This window comes from Argiope bruennichi, chromosome X1 (genome assembly GCF_947563725.1).
Source record: "Argiope bruennichi chromosome X1, qqArgBrue1.1, whole genome shotgun sequence".
In the NCBI taxonomy this organism is placed as follows: Eukaryota; Metazoa; Arthropoda; class Arachnida; order Araneae; family Araneidae; genus Argiope; species Argiope bruennichi.
Window position 1 is genome coordinate 94,728,837 of NC_079162.1, and position 20,653 is coordinate 94,749,489.

General features: G+C 31.4%; 1 protein-coding gene across 1 annotated transcript in view; it reads right to left on the reverse strand.

Annotated features, from left to right (window-relative positions):
* Window positions 1–20,653, reverse strand: part of LOC129959529 (importin-5-like) — a 79,617-nt gene that overhangs the window by 30,252 nt on the left and 28,712 nt on the right. The window contains exons 5-14 of the mRNA XM_056072403.1: window positions 19,195–19,291; window positions 18,926–19,030; window positions 18,506–18,637; window positions 15,212–15,335; window positions 10,467–10,557; window positions 6,410–6,516; window positions 5,141–5,265; window positions 1,768–1,857; window positions 1,515–1,688; window positions 509–609 (exon numbers count right to left, since the gene is read on the reverse strand). Of these exons, the coding sequence (XP_055928378.1) occupies window positions 509–609; window positions 1,515–1,688; window positions 1,768–1,857; window positions 5,141–5,265; window positions 6,410–6,516; window positions 10,467–10,557; window positions 15,212–15,335; window positions 18,506–18,637; window positions 18,926–19,030; window positions 19,195–19,291 (1,146 nt within the window). The remainder of the gene's footprint in view (window positions 1–508; window positions 610–1,514; window positions 1,689–1,767; window positions 1,858–5,140; window positions 5,266–6,409; window positions 6,517–10,466; window positions 10,558–15,211; window positions 15,336–18,505; window positions 18,638–18,925; window positions 19,031–19,194; window positions 19,292–20,653) is intronic.

Sequence of the window (20,653 nt, forward strand, 5' to 3'; positions counted from 1 at the left end):
AATTTTCTGTTAATATAGGTTAAACTCTGCAAGAAGAAAAGGTTTGCAAGATATTAGCTAAAATATTTTTCATCTGAATTTCTTTATAAGGAATCAATTATTACATGTAAAAATCGATGAATTTTACAAACTGTTTACTACACATCCTATCTGATATTCATTTTTAGACGAGAAATATAGAGCTGACAGGAAAGATGGAAGTGTGCTCAGGAAATGGGGTACCAATACTTTTAACTGTTGGATTGTAATATCAAGAAAAAGTAGCTTTTAAAACAATCATCAAATTCTTGATTTTTTTTTTTTTTTTGTAGCAATGTTAATGTCTAAATTAACATTGCCACTGCACAGGATATGTAATAAAAATAAATTAATTATGTACATCATATATACATTTTAAATAGAAATCAATCTCGTCAGAAATACCATAATTAATAATTGAAAACAAAATAACGCGAGTGAAAAATCATTATAACACAATAAAGAAAAATGACGGAAATGAAATCCTTACTTTTCATAATAATCAATGAATTTTTCCTGAGCGCTGTCAGCTAAAGATGCCAAAGTAACAACTACCTGCTCAAGGACCAATTTTGTTCCCTTTTCAACTAACTGAAAAAAAAATGTTATGAATACTGATTTAATGCACCAGCAAAATGCAACAATATCAAAACATTGCAATACTAATATTAATGAATTAGGCATCTCATGTAATTTAAAGTCTCATTTTCAAAGCAATATACTAGTCTTAAAACTTAAATCAGAAAAGAATCATTTAAAATGCATGTGTAGAGCCAATAAGTTTCAAAAACATTCTTTACACATTCAAAAAAACTTGCAATAACTGCATCTTTAAACCATTATATTTATAAAAAACAATACTGATACAGCACATTTAATATAAGATTATCGGCAAAAATTCATAGCCTTCTACAGTACAGGCCAATTTCTTCAGACATTCCTTCATACAAATCTTCAATTCATAAAATAATTTTCATCAGCATTTTAAAAGCAAGTTTCTCCCTGGATTGCACTAAAGGTCTTTACGGGCAAAATAGATCTGAAACTATCAAACCCTCAAATTGCAAGCATTTTAGATATGTAAATTTTAGATTAAGACATTTTTTTAAAATTATTATTATTCATTACGCAGACATGACACAGATTTGGAACAAAAACAAAAGACTGATTTTCAGAAATATCAGCCAAACAAACACAAAAAGTAAAATGAGCAGAATTAACTGTACAATAAAAGGATAAATTTACACAAAAAGTGCTCGAATTATTTTGTTGAATTATTACATAAAGAGAATATTTTTCAGGGAATGATACAATTCTATTTAGAAAATGCGAAAATCAGTGAAAACGTGTCTCGTCTAATAAAGTAACATCAGAAATCAAAAACAGATATAAAAATGAAATAATATGGAACAAAATTACTTTCTTGAGCACATCTATAATGTCTCTATTTTAAAGCATGCCAAAATTCAAAAGGAAATAAATAATTATTAACTCACATCATTCAAAGTTGCTTTAAGCACGATTTCTAGAGCATTTACAATGTTCACCATGTACGGAGAAAGAATATTCTTGGGGCAGTCTTCAAAGAAATTAACAAGAGCTGCGCCAGCATGAGCTTGCACTCTTGGACTACTAGAATCACTCATGAGTTGCAGCAATGCAGGTATAACCTAACATGGAAAAAAAAATTGACATTAGGGTAATTAAACATATTTTATAGTGACATATACAGATAATATATTTTCATACCTTGTCATGAAACTTTTTTTGAAACAGAGAAGCAAAATCAGAAGACATTTGTCCCAGGGCATTGCAGGCAGCATAGCGAACACGAGAAACCTGAAATATACAGAAATTACTAGTCAAATATTTATTATTTTTGTTTCTTAAGTCATATCTCACTCACTCAAAACTGAGTTTTCTATTTCCCCTATAGTCTGAAGCTCAAAATCGAGTAATCATACCTTGAACTGCACTTCAAAAATAAATAAAAGATTGACATTTTGATAAAAAGCAAAATTCACTTTTAAAGTATGTATCTTCTAAGTAACTGTCAAGTGTTTTTTTTAATCATATAATAATTATATGATTAAAAATTATAATAATAATAAAGTTACATATGAACAAAAACATCCACAAAAGTAATTTCAATTACAAACTTAAATATACAATTATTATTTTTCCCAGAAACTCTAAAAAATAAGAAAAATGGCTTGCTTTCATTTCTTATTCTTGTATTAAATTCAGAATTCTGATAATAATGCATGCATATAAACATTCAAAAGAAAAACTTTGTTCAATGTGAATAAATGTGAGTAAAACTGTTTAAGGATGCTATTTTCCCTACTTTTCCTTACAAGTGCATATGATTCTATCACTTTAATTATGCCAGCTCATTTAATACTATATTTAAATTTTCATAATTTGAAAATATTTAAAGTAACTTTAACACTATTTTAAATTTAATAGTACTGACTTTTAAATTCATTATAAGAAAAAAATTAGTGAAAATACAGGGTGGTCCAAAAAAAACTTCCCCTATATATGAAACCCTAGCGGCCTATCCGCTCAACCAATCGAACCAAAATTTCAGACATGGTTGTTTGAAGGTATGCGCTGGAGATTGTGATGATTCTAAACAACGCAGAGCTCACGGTTACGGCTACAGTGAGAGAATTATGAAATTTTCGAATGGCAACACCCACTTTTTCCTTGCTCAAATTGATCAGCGTATTGAAAAACCACAAATGGCGTTGGAACGATTAGCGTGTGACGAAAATTGCCGCCGTAAAGCATATGCAAAGAAGAGCATTATAAAGGAGTAATGACAACACAGAGAGGAAAGAGAAAAAAAAAGTTTTTATTGGAATGGAAAGTTATAATTACAGGTTTTCAACATGTTCATCTTCGCAGGCGACAACGCATTGCATTCGGGAGATTGTGGGCAACAATGCCGAACGTAACATGAAAGGAAGAATCTGCATAACTTTACGTGTTATCGCATCTTGCAATTCTGACACAGTTGCAGAATTCCGTTATTCCTGAATTGCAGCAACGAAATGTCATTAGGGACATTGTATGGATGCAAGATGGGGCTCCTTCACACGTCGCCCAATGTGTTCAACCAGTGCTGCAACAACACTTTGGTGATAGTGTCATCTCTAGTAACTTTGCAGTTTCGTGGCCACCGCGATCCCCCGACTCACTCCTATGGATTTCTGACTCTGGGGTTGTCTGAAATCTAAGGTGTATACGCCTGGTCCACGAGATGTGTCAGAATTGCAAGATGTTATAACACGTGGAGTTATGCAGATTCCTCCTTTCATGTTACGTTCGGCATTGTTGTCCACAATCTCCCGAATGCAATGCGTTGTCGCCTGCGAAGGTGAACACGTTGAAAACCTATAATTATAACTTTCCATTCCAATAAAAACTTTTTTTTTCTTTCCTCTCTGTGTTGTCATTGGTCCTTTATAATGCTCTTCTTTGCATATGCTTTACGGCGGCAAGTTTCGTCACACGCTAAGCGTTCCAACGGCATTTGTGGTTTTTCAATACGCGGATCAATTTGAGCAAGGAAAAAGTGGGTGTTGCCATTCGAAAATTACAAAATTCTCTCATTGTAACCGTAGCCGTGAGTTCTGCGTTGTTTAGAATCATCACAATCTCCAGCGCATACCTTCAAACAACCATGTCTGAAATTTTGGTTCGATTGGTCGAGCGGATAGGCCGCTAGGGTTTCATATATAGGGGAAGTTTTTTTTGGACCACCCTGTATTAATTTACTAACTAAAAACTAAGCCTCTAACCTAATAATCTTTGTCTTTTTTTATGCTCTAACCACTCACACTGACACAGAGTTTAACTATACAATTTTTTCAGTTAAACCAATACTCTAGTATACAAGTATTAGAAAAACTGAAAGTGTAAATAGATGACTGAAAAGATAACAATTACTCAAATTTATAAATTAACAATGAAAATCAATACATTACTCAATGGCAACTACTTATATACTGTTTGGTTTACTGCTATAAAACTTACTAATGAATAATATGGATTTATTTAAAATCTTCCAGATCCAGGTATTATTTTGACAAATCAAAGATGTTGAAATCTTTCTAATAAAATATTGCAATTTGCATGCGAATAGATCCAAAATACAACGTACTGAAAAAGAATCAATATTACAGAACATTCGAGATATGTTCCTGCTTTAAAACAGAAGCTATATAAATGACTGATATTAAGCCAATTTGGAAGGTAAAGTTGTATATCCCACAGCCAGCTCTGGTAACAAAACGGATTAATTTGAATTACCTTTAAAAATTAACTATTATGCATTTCCACATCTTTCGATTCTTTTCTTGAATTCAATTCCTCTATTTCTATCTTCCCTTAAGAACAATATTAAAACTAATCCATCTCAAAACAGTGACTTCTCAACTTTGAGCAATCAAAAATATGTTAAAATTGGAGTTTGCATTTTAAAAGTATTGAACCTTTTTTAAACAATTCACAATATACTGACCAAAAGAAAAAATAAAGAAATCAATTTCGTAATATTTCTTTTAAAATGACAAATTTATCCAATGGAAAATGAATTTAATGGACTGGAAATGAAATGATACAACAGCATTAGATAAAAGAAAGAAACCAGTTCAGGGGAAAATAATATTTAAATGGACATTAAGAAAGAGAAAAACACAAGATTCTATTATTTTACATACTACTTGTCTATCATTGCATAAACATGCTCATATTAAGTAGCAAAGTAAAATTGAAGAGTTGTTTGAAGAATGTGGAATTGACAATGCAATGATGAGAAAATAGGATAGAATAATTACAACTACAAAAATCTGATAATAAATGAACAGTCAGTAATCCGTACATTTTAACATGAATTCCCATTCTTCAGAAACAAAATCCAAGCAATAAATAATTTCCACATAGATTAAGGCTGATCTACAATTAAAATCGTACTTAAAATAGCACTTCCCAATACATCCATGAGTACCAATCTTTAAAAGATTCTGAAAATACAACTGATTGACACAATTTAGAGCTGGACTTTGAAATAATAAATAGAATCATAAAATAAAAATATTATAGATACACTTACTGGGTCAGAAAGAAATGGCAATACTCCATCTACTATCTGAGGAAGCATTATTGACATTTGCTTATGACAACCTTCTCCAATAGCAGAAATAGCCATCAAGCCAGCATACCTATCTTTCCAGTTAGCTTAAAGGGAATTCAATCATTACACAATTAGAATATAGCATTGCAGTAATTATAACTTAAACTATCATTACATGGCTTCTCTAATTTAAAAACTCAAAATTCATAGAAAATCTTATCATTTGAGCATCTTAAATTGGCTCTTTTATTGAAGAAGGATCTGCATGCTATTGAAATTTAAGGCATAAAAGCAAATATGAATATTTCAGCAACTGCATATTAAACATGCAAACAGATAAAAATGTATTTTGTTGAAAAGTCTATATTATTATAATAAAAGTCACTCAAATCTGTGCCTCTAATACAAATCACTTTAACATTCATTTATGGTTATTTTAATGTTCAAATGAAAGACAGTAATTAAAAGGTAAAAACATTTCCATAAATTTATTGTGTTGTGTTAATTTTAAAGAATTTCAGTCCGACAGCATCATTTTTAAATATACAATTATTCAAAGAAGATATATAATGTAAAAGAAGAATCATACAAGTGCCAGAGAAAAAAATATCTATACAAGTAAAATATTAGCAAAGCAAAGAATTGAATTAAAATTGGAAAAATTGCATTTTATGTAATAAGAAAGAAAATGGTAAAGACAAGTAAAAAAATATCACTGGCTCATTCAAGACAAAATTCAATACCCTTTGAGGATGGCACTACAGAACTCATTATCATTGATTAGACCCAAAATTTTCTATCAATGTTCAAGGCAGGAGATAAAATGTATCACTCAATTTAATTGTTATCAAATTATTAACTGAAAATACTTTCACTGTTTCTGAACTCTAAAAAAATTCCTTCAAGCTGAATTTAAAAAAAAAATGAAATCTTAGCATCAATTTAGTTTTCTTGAATCAAAATGTTCAACAACATTCAAATTATTGATTAAACACGAATTTTTAATCAATAGTTGAGTTTTTTGCAAGAAGAAACGTATATTTAAGGCATTTTGTAGTATTTATTTCACTCTAAATCTGTTTAATTTTCACACTTGTCAGTCTACTGCAAAACAACTTCAAACATCAGATGTTATATCCATTAATAGTATAAACTGTTAAGTAATGTATAATTATATGCAGCTGTTACATTTGAAGTGTAACTGAAATAATATATCCAAAAAAAAAAAAAATAAGTAATTACACTTACCAGACTGCAACATCTGAGGCAAAGTGCTCAACACAAAAGGCAACACCGTTTTTCCACCTAATGCACAGGCTAATCGATCAAGAGAGGCCTCAGCTACAATTGGAGAGCTATGGAAAATATATTGAATATTAAGAAAAATAATTCTTTAAAAAACTGGGCTATATGAAATTTGCTAGCTATGGAAACAAAAAGCAAATATCAGAAACAAAATTTAATTATACTACATATTTTTGAAAAAGAATATCAATACCACATATATACTCGGCTCATGAGTTTAATGTGACTTCAACAATAACGCGGTATTTAAAATATCTGATCCCGATTTTCAGTTTATGCCTATCATTCCATACAGACCAGATGCAGATTTTTCGTTCATGTTATTCCCACACGCGTCAGTCCTTGAGTGCATATGACTAAAGCAACTTTAGTTTTTTTCAGTCAATGCAGAAGAAAAGAATGAAATACTTTAAAACACTATGTAATTTATTAAAACAAGGTAAAAAAAAAAGTAAGGTTTGATTAAACATTGATTACAGAAGGCTACAAGTTTTAACATTAAATTTTTCGCCGGCTTTTTTATCATCAAATCACCAAACATTTATGAATTTGTATAATAACATTTGATGTGCTATGTTCTAACTTACACTCGCTTCTTTTTCCCAGTGATGCCAAGGTTTTGTACGTGTGGATATTTGTTCATCCTTCTGCGAAAGTGCCTCAATCAATTTTTTGTGACATACTGGGATCTTTCGGTCAGTGGATTCTTGATATACACAGAATGAATTCAATAAAAGTTCAAAACCTAATTTTCAATACTGCTTTATTGACTTCAACAGAAGATAAGTGAATTTACGATAGGGATCAGAAAAAGTGTTGCGATTCAGGAAACTCGGGCTCTTGAGAGCCTCATTCGCAAGTGGAGAGAAAAATGAAATGTATGACAAGCACTGGTCCTCAAGCTGAGATACGTTACGAAACCCATTTATTTATACTCTGGCTTGTCAACTGTCAAGGAGCCCAGAGTGGCTCCACTGATGGGTGAATGTGGCATGAATGAAATGGCGGAGAAGGCTGGGAATTTAGAATGTTAATTGCTTAAAAATAAAACATTTTAGAAATAAATTTTTCATCCGAAAACATGCTAAAAATCATTGGCCTTTTTGGTAAATATTGTCATTGTTGTCTTAACTTAATTTCGAAAATCAATTATAACATTTTTCAATAGAATAAAAAATACAAAACTGACAAGTGAAATATTACAAAAACATAAAAGATACACTTTTGAAAATTTACGAATAATAATAGAGAAGGGGCTTGCTTTATTGCTACGAATTAACATGCTTCTAAAGAACTATGCAAATATAAGATTTTAATTATTTAAAAAACTATTCAAATATTATAAATTTTAGATGAATGAATTAGAAAGGTTAACATAAGCGGAGAGAAAATAAGCTATAAATGAAAACACCAAGATTATTGTCAAAAATATAACAGTTTTAAAATTAAAATGTTGATTAAAATCAAAAAATACAATAAGATCGTTCATTATACAGGTTTTTTTTTTTTTAACTGACGGTATTGAGAGACCTATGTAGCTCGAACTATCAGCCGCAAAGCCCCTAAATTTGGTACGGGGACTATTGACAACATGGGAAAAAGGAATCCGCGAAAAGAAAATTTTAGTTCGAAAAGTTGCCGATAGGGGGAATGTAGCGCTTTTGATCTAAATTTTAAGTTTAATAGCACTATAAAATTTTAAAAAGCTACAGTAAAAAGATAAACGAATAACAAAGAATTAATTTTTCCACAAATGTGCTTTATTCGGAAAAATAACTTCTGTAAATGGTTATAAATTAAAAGTGGAGATTCTATTCGACTTCCTTTTTATTCTTTGTTCGTTTGTTTTTATTCAGTAGAATCGCTTTCTCGAGGTAGACATCGGCTATTTTCAATATGACCTCCATTATCTTGGACTAAGCATGGCATTCTGTACACCGTACTCTCTACAGTTGAATGCAACATTTCAGGAGACATGTTCATAACAGTCGGTGTTATGGTTTCCTTTAAAACTGATAAGTTCGAAACCCCACCAAGATAAACCTTCGATTTTAAATAACCCCACAGAAAAAAGTCACATGGGGTTAGATCCGGGGAGCGAGGTGGCCATGCAACACGAAAACAGCGACTAATGACTCTTTCTTCTGTAAAGTGATGGCGCAGCAGTTGCTGTACGGATGTACCAATATGTGGTGCTTCTCCATCCTGCAGAAAAACAATTTTGTCTAAGCATTGCCTTTGTCGAAGTTGTGGAATAACAAAACTACTCAACATATCATGATATCTTTGAGCTTTAAGGAACAGGTCTGCGGTCCTGCTAGGGTAATAGTCGCAAAAAAGTATGGTCCGATGATAAAATCTCCTGTAAAAAAACACCAAACAGTTACTTTCTGAGAATGGAGTGGGATTTTTTGAAATGCAAGGGGTTGTTCAAATGCCCAAATTCTAGAATTCTGAGTGTTAACAGTTCCATTCAAATAATGGGCCACATCACTCCAGAGAACTGTCCGAGGCCAAGCCTCGTCGACTTCCATCCTGGCAAGAAATATCAAAGGAAAGGTTAATCGAAGATCATAATCTGTAGGTTTTAATTCTTGCAAAAGGCTAATTTTATATGGATAAAATTGAAGAATTTTTCTTAAAACTTTCCATACTGTTGAAGCACTAACAATCAGTTGTCGGGCAAGTTCACGTATGCTACTATTACCAGCAGTGCTCATTTGATTTCTTTCAACGATTGCAGTCGCAACATCTGTGATCGTATCCTCCGATACCGGTTTCCTTCCTCTTCCGAGCCGAGTTGCAAGAAAACCGGGTTTCCCCCCCCCCAAATTTTTTAATCATTGCTTTCACTGCATTAATTGATAGAGGTCCTTTACGTAAACTGTTTCGACTTCGAGTAATGCGCGTTTTTACAAAGTGGGACGCCTTTTACAAATCAACTTGAAATGATTTTCAATGCCCCGCTTCTTTTCTATAACTCAAAATACTGGCGCTGCCAACTACTACATAATCGGAATTTTGCAAATTTTTCCAAGTGTTTTATGTAAAAATTTAGCTGTCTTAAAGAATAAAGCGCCACTTTCCCCTACCGGCAACTTTTGTAACTTTTTTCTTTTGTGTGTGTGTGTGTGTGTGGATTCCTTTTTCCCAAGTTGTCAATAGCCCCCTTACAAAATTTCGTGGCTTTGCGACTGATAGCTCAAGCTACAGAGGTCGTCAGTATAAAAAAAAACACCCTTATTTCTAAGCTCATTTTATATTTATGAACAGGGTGAAATAAATTTCCAATTTTTTCATGGTAAATCTTTAAAAAAAATGTGAGAAATATTTTAAAGCAAAATATTCTTTTACCTCTACATTCTTGAAATTAATGATAATTTAGTTGGTTGCTAAGAAGTGAAGAAAATAGCAAACTCAATTTTTTTAAAACATATAATAGCTTTAATAGCACGTTTTGTGAAGGGATTTCTCCTCACAGCCGCCTGACTTTTGATCAAATTTCAGATCTAATCCTAAATGTGACCCATTAAAAAATATTACAGAGTTAAAAGCAATGGATTTAAGTTGGACTTCCACCGCAAAGGAACAGCACATTAAAAAAAAATAATAATAAGCTATGCTACTTCAAAGATAGTGAAGCTGGTAAAATAGATGCATTATATCTAAATGCATCCATTTTACTTCCATCCATCCAGCTTCAGACCACAGAGGAGATTTTTTTCTTCATACTAAATAGCGTTCCCTTAAACATTTACAACTAATTTTATTAAACAAACAACCTGCTGATATGTTAAAAAATTGAAGACAAACAGCTTATTTTTTTTAATAAAATTATACACAGAAATAATAAACATTTTCAAATTTATTCTTTTTTTTTTCATATTTATTTATTTTTGAAAAACTTATCCATAAAATCCCATATTCACTAAATGTCTACCCTAATAAGATAGATTAATTGCATTCTCAAAATAAAATTTTAAATAAAATGCTTAGTAACCTGTCACTGTCTTCATCTGTATTTTCATCATCAACAAAATCCCATTTGGGATCCTCTTCTATTTCTGTCATCATCTTTAATATTAAGGTCACTGAAAGGAGAAAAAAGATATTCATAATTTTGTGAAAGTAAATATTTATGACAAAACCCCATAAAATGTAATAAATGAAACTCCATGAAGTCAAACAAGATCTGATGTAAATGTATAAAAAAGGGGAGGATAAATGGATCATTTTTAATCAAAAATTGTTTAACAAATTTTCTAAGAGACAAATTATAGTAAAATATATGCACTGACGGGGAAAAAAAAATCCCAACACCAAGAAAAAACTATTGTAGACTAATGAAATTTGGACAATGTATTTACCTAGTTAACATGCTTAATTGATTAAATTTTCAAGATAACAGGTTGATTTAAGTTAAAGAAAATGCATTTCAAATGTGAAACGTTGTTACATTAATAACCAATGTATCCTCCGGAATTTTGAATGCAAGCTTGCAAAAGTTCATGCATTGTGTCATACAGGTGCCAAATGTTACTTTGTGGTATAGAATTCTATCTGTTGTACTTGTTCTGAAGGAAGCTCATTAAAAACTATCAGAGCTTCATCTGCATTATCTTTTCACCATATTTTTTTCCACACTTTTCAAATGCAGAATACAATGATAATAATTACGAAAAAAATTTTAATAAAAAACTAAGGCTATATAAACGCATTTAAAGGGAAAAAATAACAAAAAATAAAGCAGAGCATATGCGTTAAAAATAAGAAACCGTCTAGAACAAAAGGCAAATCTGAAATTTTCTGGCTTCATAACATGGGTGGTCTTTCTTCCAACTCTGAAGACAATAAAAAAAAAAACTCCCCCCCAAGCACAAAATCCACATTGCACCTTTCTCTGAAAAATATCAAGTTAGAGCTTTCTCACGGATATGAGAGGCGGCAAAACAGAAGACAAGTGAACAAAGAAACAGATGTCCTAGTCAGGTGGTGTCCCCAAATGAGACCACCCAGAAATCAAAAGCTTTCGTTCATTCTTAATTTGAAGCTTCAAAAGAATTACGATTTGAAACTTCATGGCTATTGTAAGAAAGCGGGTGACTGATTTTGATAAAATATCAGTTCTTAAGAACTCAAAAAAATGTCCACGTTTCTGGCAAAAAAAGACATTTTTAACATAAAATTAGTACAAAAAAAAAAACAATATAAAATTGCTCGGGTTGTCATTTATTCATTATTATTATTATAGAAAAGAAAAAAATTGCACTTTTCCAGCAATTTTTTGGATTTTAAAACCAACAGGTGTGTGTGTGTTTACAGAATCTTTTTAAACTGTCGTCCTCTCTTCAACCACCGGCCCTGAAAGGGTTAACATGAGTACTTCAGCTCTGCAGGGGTGTTTGTGGGACCCCAAAAAATCCCCTGAAACTTTTACGGACTTACTACCGGCATTTTGGAGTTTCGAGAAGGGGGGGGGGGAGAAATGAAAAATTACAATTATGAAGTATTGAATGACCTAATTATAAAAGTTCAATGAATTACTTTTTTTGCAAAATTAACAACCATAAATTTTCAAACATATAAACTACTACATTTTATGCAAATATTTTAAATTACCTGAATTAATTCTTTAAAAAAAATTATCTAATTTCTGCTGCTTTTTTTTATTTTCTGATGTTTGTGGGCTTGTCTTTCTTTTGTGGTGAACTTCATGATTGCAGGAAGGTTGACTTTTATTTTCCTCATTTACAGTTGAAGAAATTTCCTCGAGAACTGCACATGCAGAGGTAGAAGCAGTTTGCTTTTCTGCTAATGTAGAAGGTTTTTCAGAGACTTTTATAGGTGACTCATCTGAAATACATGTTTTTAAGTCCTCTTGATATGTTTTCCAACTTCTGTTCATATTCAGTAAGAGATCTTTGTGAATTGGATCAGTCATTGGATTTTTTGAGCCATATTTTTCACATGAGGTTTCTTTAGAAGCCATTAAATCATATTTAATAGTCTGCACTGCATCTAGGGAATCAATCTTAAGAGAGGTTCTATAGTCAGTGACAAGTGTATCCATTAAGTTGAATGCACTTTCCACTAATGGGCCATGGAAGCAGCTAAGGCAGGCTTTGACCAATTTAGCCAATGTAGGATACTTATAATCATTTGTGAAATCATCTTTTAAATTAAAAACTTTAGACCAATATTTATCAATTGTACACTTGACTTGATTTCCACTTTCATCAGATGTGTAGAGCATTTCTTTGGTGATATCAATATCACTCTGGTATAACCTTATTTCAGCTTCTACTTTTGACTTTTCATTATCACTAAAAATATGGGACATAAAAGATGATAATTTTTCAAAAGCTAATATTGTACTGGTTTTACCTCTTAGCTCTGGATCTAATGCTGTAAAACTAATTAGATATGAATTTTTAAGGGGTAATTTCTGTTTCATATGCTGAAATTTCAAAGTGAAATTCTCTTGCGTACATAAATAAAAGAATATTTCAATAAGCGAAACGAAAAATTTACACGTGCATCAATAAATGAAACGAAAATTTTACACAGCGGAGGAAAAAAAAGTTGCGAAGCGATCAATGACAAATAGCTAATACGGCGAAAAATCCCCCTTCTCTACTTATTGGCGCCACGCCAGGAGAGATAAGACTTTTGAACCCAGAGTCACGTTATCGCACATCTGGTCGAACGAAGTCTCTCCCTTTTTTTTCTGCCGCGCCTACTTGCCGAAAAGAATCCAGAAGAGAATGTCCGAGAACCGAGGGAATGAGTTATAACTCGCAATAAGGAAAGAACAAAAAAGAAGTTTTTTTCCCCCTTTTCACGCATTATCACTGCCTTTGGAGAAAGAAAGGAAAAGTTTTCACCACACACACTGACCTTGCGTTTTCTGCTTTCAAAGCAAACAAAATTACCCAGATCAAAATAAATAATTCATTATTATTCCTACTTCCTTTTGAACGACGATCCCCGGAATTTCCGGGTATCGAAGTTCAAAATCCCCGGAATTCCGGGGTTTCCCCGGAGCACAAACACCCCTGGCTCTGCATAGTGATATGGCATGACCATTTCATACCTGCCATATGAAGTACATCAACAGTTTATTTTAACATGCATCCTGAATTGTGTTTTGGTTTTATATTTTTATGAACCATATGTGGTCTTCAGTGCTTACATATACTCTTCCAGGGCGAGTAATTAAATTTAATCTTAAAAAAATATGCACTTTATCAGCACCTTTAGATTAAAAATAAGACCTAATATTAACATGGTACTTTTAAATATAGAACTATGTGTCACAAAGAAATTCATTATGTAGAGTGAAAATGCACCCAATTTCATATAAACAAAGAAACGAACCAGTAATTGTTGAAGGTCTTACAAATATTGGAGCTAAATTATTTAAAATGAAATTTTGGGCAAGTTTTAATGAAAAATCTTCCTAAAAAACCTTTATTGAATTTGTAAAATTACTTTGTTAACACCACAGTTAGATGTATTAAAAAAATTATACTGCCACGTGATTAGCGTATCAATTCCCAAAAAAGAAAATCAAACACATAAGAAAACAAATCTAAAATATAAAAACCATGCTAAATTTTTGCTAAGAACTTCTGTTCTGTAGTTCCTTGCTGTTGAATTTATGTATCTACAAAGATTTCTGCCAACTTTGTCTTTCTTCTAGTCCTTTTTATATAAATGAATTGCAGATTTCTTTTGAGACATAAGCTCATACTTCACAATCTGAATGGCATCAAACGACTCTACACTTCGTCTGTTTCAGAAATAGCAATTGTGTTCATGATACTAAACCTCAACTATTTTCAAGCCCATGAAAACAGTTGAGCATGTATATGCTATTTTTGACACTAGTGTAAACTGCTTGAAATTTTAACTTTCATCCACCATTTAACCACAGGCTCCTTCTGCTGTGGTTGCCATAAACAGAAGAATACTTGTGCATTCACAAGTCATAGCATCTCTTTCTACATTACAAATGATATTAGACACCAAATCAGAAAGAACTTTCATTAATGCCAAAGAAAGAGAATGCTTACAACAGGATCAATTGATGCAGATTCAACAGCAAATTATCAACAGGCATCATTTGCAATGCTCATGAACATTTAACATATGCTTTTAAGATTTTCTGCAATTTTTCACTACATCTAATCTTGACATTGGGGCTGAAGCAGAAAGCCTTGTAAAACCATCCCCCATAAATACAAATTTAGTGGGACAATTATTTTTCTCCCTCCATATCAAAATTTCTTCTCTTTTTGGAAGAATCTAAGACAGCCCTTCAGCTTGCTTCTCTGGCCAATCTTGTCAATCAGCTTTCAAATGCCAAAAGAAGAAAGGGATACATATCTGTAGAAATGCAGGCCATTGTCCTTACAACAGAATCACAAGTAATAAAAAGTGAGAACCTAATCGTGAAAAAAAATATATCACATTCAAGCAGCAAGTGCAAAACAAAAAATAAGAATGAATGGTGTCAAATGGTAAAAACTTCAAAGTTTGAAACAGAAAAGAACTCGGTAACAGATTCACAATCTCAGATTAGAAATCCTAATAAAGCGGAAAACCGCGGATCTATGAAAGAAATACACCCCTGTTTAATAGCCATTTTTTTTTTTTTTTTTCCAAAAAGGAGGGAGGAAAAACAAATTATATGCTGTTAAGTAACAGGAAATTAAGAAAAAATCCAATATTTAAAGTACTTACATATAGTAGGAATATGTTTGCCACCCAGTTTTTTAACCATAGCAGGTGCTGATTCACATATGGTTACAAGAACTTCTAGAGAGAGATGATGGCATGACTCTTCCAGATCTTGACTTGACAAACCCTAAAAAAATATTAATAATTAAATGCATTTTAGATACAATTATTTACATTTAAATACAACTTTTTACACAAGCATTTCAATATTCAAAAGATCCTCACTCCAACACACACAAAAAGTGGCAAATTCTATTATTTTAAAAATAATAAATATAAAAATAACAAATATTTTTACCCCCTTCAAGCATTTCTTCTTACTTATCATAAACATTCAATAAAAAAATTGAGTGGTAATATAGGGTTTAAAAACTATCTGAATTTTTTTATAATAAATTCAATTCAGAACATACTTGGAATTTCATTGTAATGTTCATTTATACGCATAACTACATACTAAGAAAGTCCTTCTATGCATTAGGGTGGACTAAAAACTTTTTTTTTTTTTGTATTAATATACCACAGAAAAGCTGTAAACTGGTAAGAAATATACTCAGGAGAAAATAATAAAATTGTGTGACATCATTCGTTTCTACATGGGTCATAAAAATCTTCAAAAGTAGTAAAGATAGATTATTTTTTAAAATAATTTTTAAGATGTTAAGAGTAAATTTTAAAATAAGAGTAAAAAATACTCTTATTTTAAAAATATACAAATATTATATTTAATTTACCATATTTAAAATATCATACAAAAAATTTTAAACTCTTAAAAATTATTTAATAATTGAAATGTTTCCTTAAATGTCTTAATTTTTGTTGCTTTTTGTATTCTTGCCATTCGTTCTTTGCTAATAAATTTTAACTTAGTTTCCAGATGCATTACAAAGAACGAAAAAAAAAAAAAAAATTATAATAAATTAATAAAAAAAGTGGACATTTTTTACAAGATTTAATAACTTATTGCTGCACATAAACATCAACTTCTTGTATTCATAAAGCATGAAGGTCTTGATGATGATTAGAAACACAAAATTGCACAATGAAACTACTACATATATTTTTATTCACTTTGTGGATCTAAACGACATATTCATGGCGAGTAGTTAAATTTCTCAAAAAATAAGCACTCTATAAGCAATTTTAGAGAGAAAAAAATTGGCATTAGTGTATAGTTTCGATTATTGAATTATGTATTATGATGAAATTTAGGTTGGGCAAAACAGTATACAAATCTAGAATTATTTTGTTATACTAAAATGAACAGCACTAAGAAAAAAACATTACGCCAGCACTTCAATAACATATAAATTCTTTGAAAGAAAATGAAAGGTTACAGAAGGTGAGAAAGGTGATGGCTACACAAGATTTATAACAATATACTAAAATCTGCAAATTTTATGAACTTTATAAACAAAGTTTCCTGTTTCTTTTTATAAATTTTGTTATCTCATTCTTTTAATCGATCGATTTTTTCACAAAAAGCTTTTCATATTAATTTTTTTAATAAAAAAACTTTGGCTTGATGAACAATTGTATTAGTTTAAATTCAGTGTCAGCAACTTCCTTTTCCGAGAGATTTCTTAATTTGTAGAGATCAAGAAAATCAATTTTCTATTCTTTGCGTGATTGGCAGCAACTTCTTTAACCCTCTGTCTCTCAAAAAATAGGCAATATTTTGAATGGGTAAATGTTCCTGATATTCTTACTCTTATTTTTGCAGGCCTTGAACCCATTCAGTGCATCATTTTTGAAAGACTACTAAGAAATAAATACACATTTTTCTAGCATACTGCAAAAAAGTCCTAAAAGTTTTACATAAAATTCATTTACCGTAAAACTCCTTAAACAATTCACTAATCATCAAGTCAAAATACATTATGATTTTGTTTTGTAAAAAAGTAAAGATGTGTAGAAAGGCAACCGATTAAAGCCAAATAAAAACACTCATGACATTTCTGAAAAATATAATCTATAAAAAGAAACGATTCGTTTCTTACTTTGACATCAAAGAGAGATAAAATAAGGGTCAAATCAATGAAAATGATAGATTTTCCCTACAGTATCAATATTTACCCAAACTAACAAATCTTTTGCATTAGATTATTTGGCATTCCTACTGGAGATGAAAATCAGATATCACAAAGAAAATACATTCTTAAAATTCAACATATCTCGGCTTAAGAATTTTTTTTTTTTTTAATTCTTAAGAAGAAATATCAGAACCTAGTTAAAGAAAAATCCCTTATATAAGGATCATAAAACATAAGCAGTTCTTAAGGGCTTTCAAAGCACTTACAGTGGTAAGACGTGCACGTCGATTTGCTTTTGTGATAGAATCGAATCACCCCTGACATGCTACACTTGTCAGCAGGCAATTGTTACTAAAGTAAAAATGATATTCGGGACACATTGACCGAGAATGTTAGCTGGAAAACAGATTACAGAAGCATAATCTTAGGTCAAAAATGGTTCATTTAGAAGTAAATCTTTTTTCTATTTCTATAAGTTATCTGACACTTTTTGTGGCGTCTCTGCGAGGTACAGTGGACTGCTTACAGCACATACACTTGTGAATTTCTTGTCACCACAAGTGCTAAATGATGTTCTGCAACCTGAGATTGGTTCCAATTAAATAAATTTTTCTACACTTAAAAAGTTGAGGACTTAACCATTTAATGAAAAATGAACAGATAAGAATTTTTTTTTAATATTTTAATGTAAAAAAGTTGCTTTTACATGTTGTAAAAGAGTTGCTTTTAATGTCAAAAAGTTTTCACCACTTTTTTTATGACTTTTAAGCCCCAAGTGGGAGTTGAAGATTTTTTTTCTTTTTTCATTTCATTTTTAGATCATTTTAAATTTTACGGCATTACAACAATGAAAAAAAGAAAATCTTGGTCCAGTTCATTATGCATGTCTATGAGAATAAATAACAGTTAACACTTCTAAATAATAAATCAAACAAAGCTTTACAACAGTCAAAATTAAATAGAAAAGGAGGGAGTATAAATATATGCATTCATTAAATTTCTATTTTAGTCAATTCATTATTTAAAATAAAATATTCAGGATAAAAACTGGATGGGTAACAAAAATCAATAATAAAAACTACATTTTCTGTTCTCAAGTCATAGCATAACTCACAGAAAAAGAAAAAACAGATGAACTGAAACTATTTAATACAAATGTTAGCAACTATATCCAACTAGCATCCGGCTGCAGTATATGCTTTTTAATATTTAATGATGAGTAAGAAAAGAGGGCAATGAATTTCAATACTCAGATATTACTTACCTTTAGGCATAATTGAAGCAGAGCATCCAACTGTCCGCGAAACATTTGCGGACAGGATTCAACTAATTCAACTAAGTGGCGCAAGATTTCATCTGGTTGTCCATCTTTAGAATCCAATACTTGACTGAAAAACTAAAAAATACAAGATTAATAAACAGTTTTGCAAGTTCTTGCATTTAGCACATACAATTACTATAACTGACTTAAATATTACAAACGAGTACTTTAATAATGCAAAATGTATTTTACTAAAATTAGTACTAATTGTTTAAAAATACTTCTTAAGAATTTAATTTTAATTATTTATTTGAATTCAATTCCTGTAATATCACTCCGAATCAAGATACTAGAAAAGTTATGACGCCTGATTTTCAAACTTTAATTGAAGCAACTTTAATAAAATATATAAAAAAAATTTACCTGAAGCAACAGATTAATGCAATCTGTAAATTGCTTTAGCACATGCACCTCTTTCTCATTAGCTAATAAAAAATTAGAAGTAGCTTTGACTGCAACATATTGCACCTAAAAAAATAAACGAAACAAAGATACTATAGAGATAAGCATATGTATTGGAATCTAAACCAAATTAACTAATGTTAAGAGTTATAAGATGGGATCCACTTTAAAATATAGCTGCATATAGAAAAGCTTTATCACATGTGAAATATTTGTTCTTTTAAACTCACTTGTCGAGACTGAACATCTGTTAAGCACTGAGACAACATTTGGCGTATGATATCAATATATCTGCCTTGCTGATTTCCAAACACTCCAGGAACGGATCTAAAAAATATATATATTCAGATTTCTCTCTTTAAAGCATCAATAAGGTTTTCTATAATAAAAAAGATCAATTCAAAAGAAATTTTTCATTGCACATTTCAGAGGAACGAAAACTTAACAAGGTAATTTCTTCTTGTTCCATTCTCTTAAAATAGAATGAAGAGCACAAATTAAGCATTTCTATACAGAAAATGTTAAAATACATAGCAGCAAAAAGGAGGTAAGTTACTCTTGCCATTTACAACAGTCAGTTTATTTACAAAACAAAACCAGCATTATTTGACAGTGATAGCCTGCTTCTATATTCACTTGGTATAAAACAACTTTTCCAAGCAAAAATATATAATAAAGGCCGAGTTCACAAAATTTCATACAATGTGCATTTGTCAAGAACATGTATGCATCTTAAGTGCTTCCATTTTCACACGTTTCCATCTATGGAACAACGCTTTTGGTATTCACAACAGTTTCTGTTCGAAATCGGCTTATTTTCGGAAATCAAATTCGACGTTTTCGGACTTGGCATATCATGTATTCCTTTTAGATACAAAGCTGAATCTCCATTGACTTTTTTTTGAAAAAGTACGCAAGTTAGTATGTTTTCTTCTTTTCGCATGACTAATACATGCCTGATTTCTCATATTACTTAAGCATATTATCTTCTTAAAAAGAGGGCAGGTCGGATTTTTCGGAACTTTTCTAAACCAGTAAGCTAAGTCGGGTTTAGCTTAGTTATATTAACATCCCGTTTTAGAGCAACACTAGAGCTATTTTGAAACCTCGTAATTTTGAATCGCGGTCAGATGACAAGGGCATCACCTGAGCTGGCACGCCCCCTCGAAATTTCCACACCACACCAGCGGGAGGACATTTGGCCTCGACGGATTTAGCGTGCACCTGAGTCGCTTACACGAAGGTTCTTTGGTGGAATCAGGTCTCGAACCTGAAATCCTCCGTTTCCAAAGCCGAACCTTACCACCAGGCCATCGTGGCCCTAAGCAAAGTGAGGATTCATATTTTTATCCGACCAATCAGTACTAAATACGTATTTTGAGCATCTCGTTTACAAAAACTCTAAATTTTCTCTAAATAAGCTCACAATTTCCCAAATAATAAACAAACCAGTCAATAAACGTGTGAGGGAAAATACCACCACGATGCTTCTACAAAATGAATGTTGCTATTCCAGCAAAAGAAATTTATTGTTTTTTCATGCAGTTATAGCAGTTTCGCGCATCCTCGTTAGCTGCAATCCCGGAATCTCAAGGAAAGAGAACAACTGTCTCTGAAATCGAAATCGGATTGATCTATTCAGAAAAAATAGGGGGAGGAGCTGGTAGAAAAGGGGAGAGTTTCCACGCT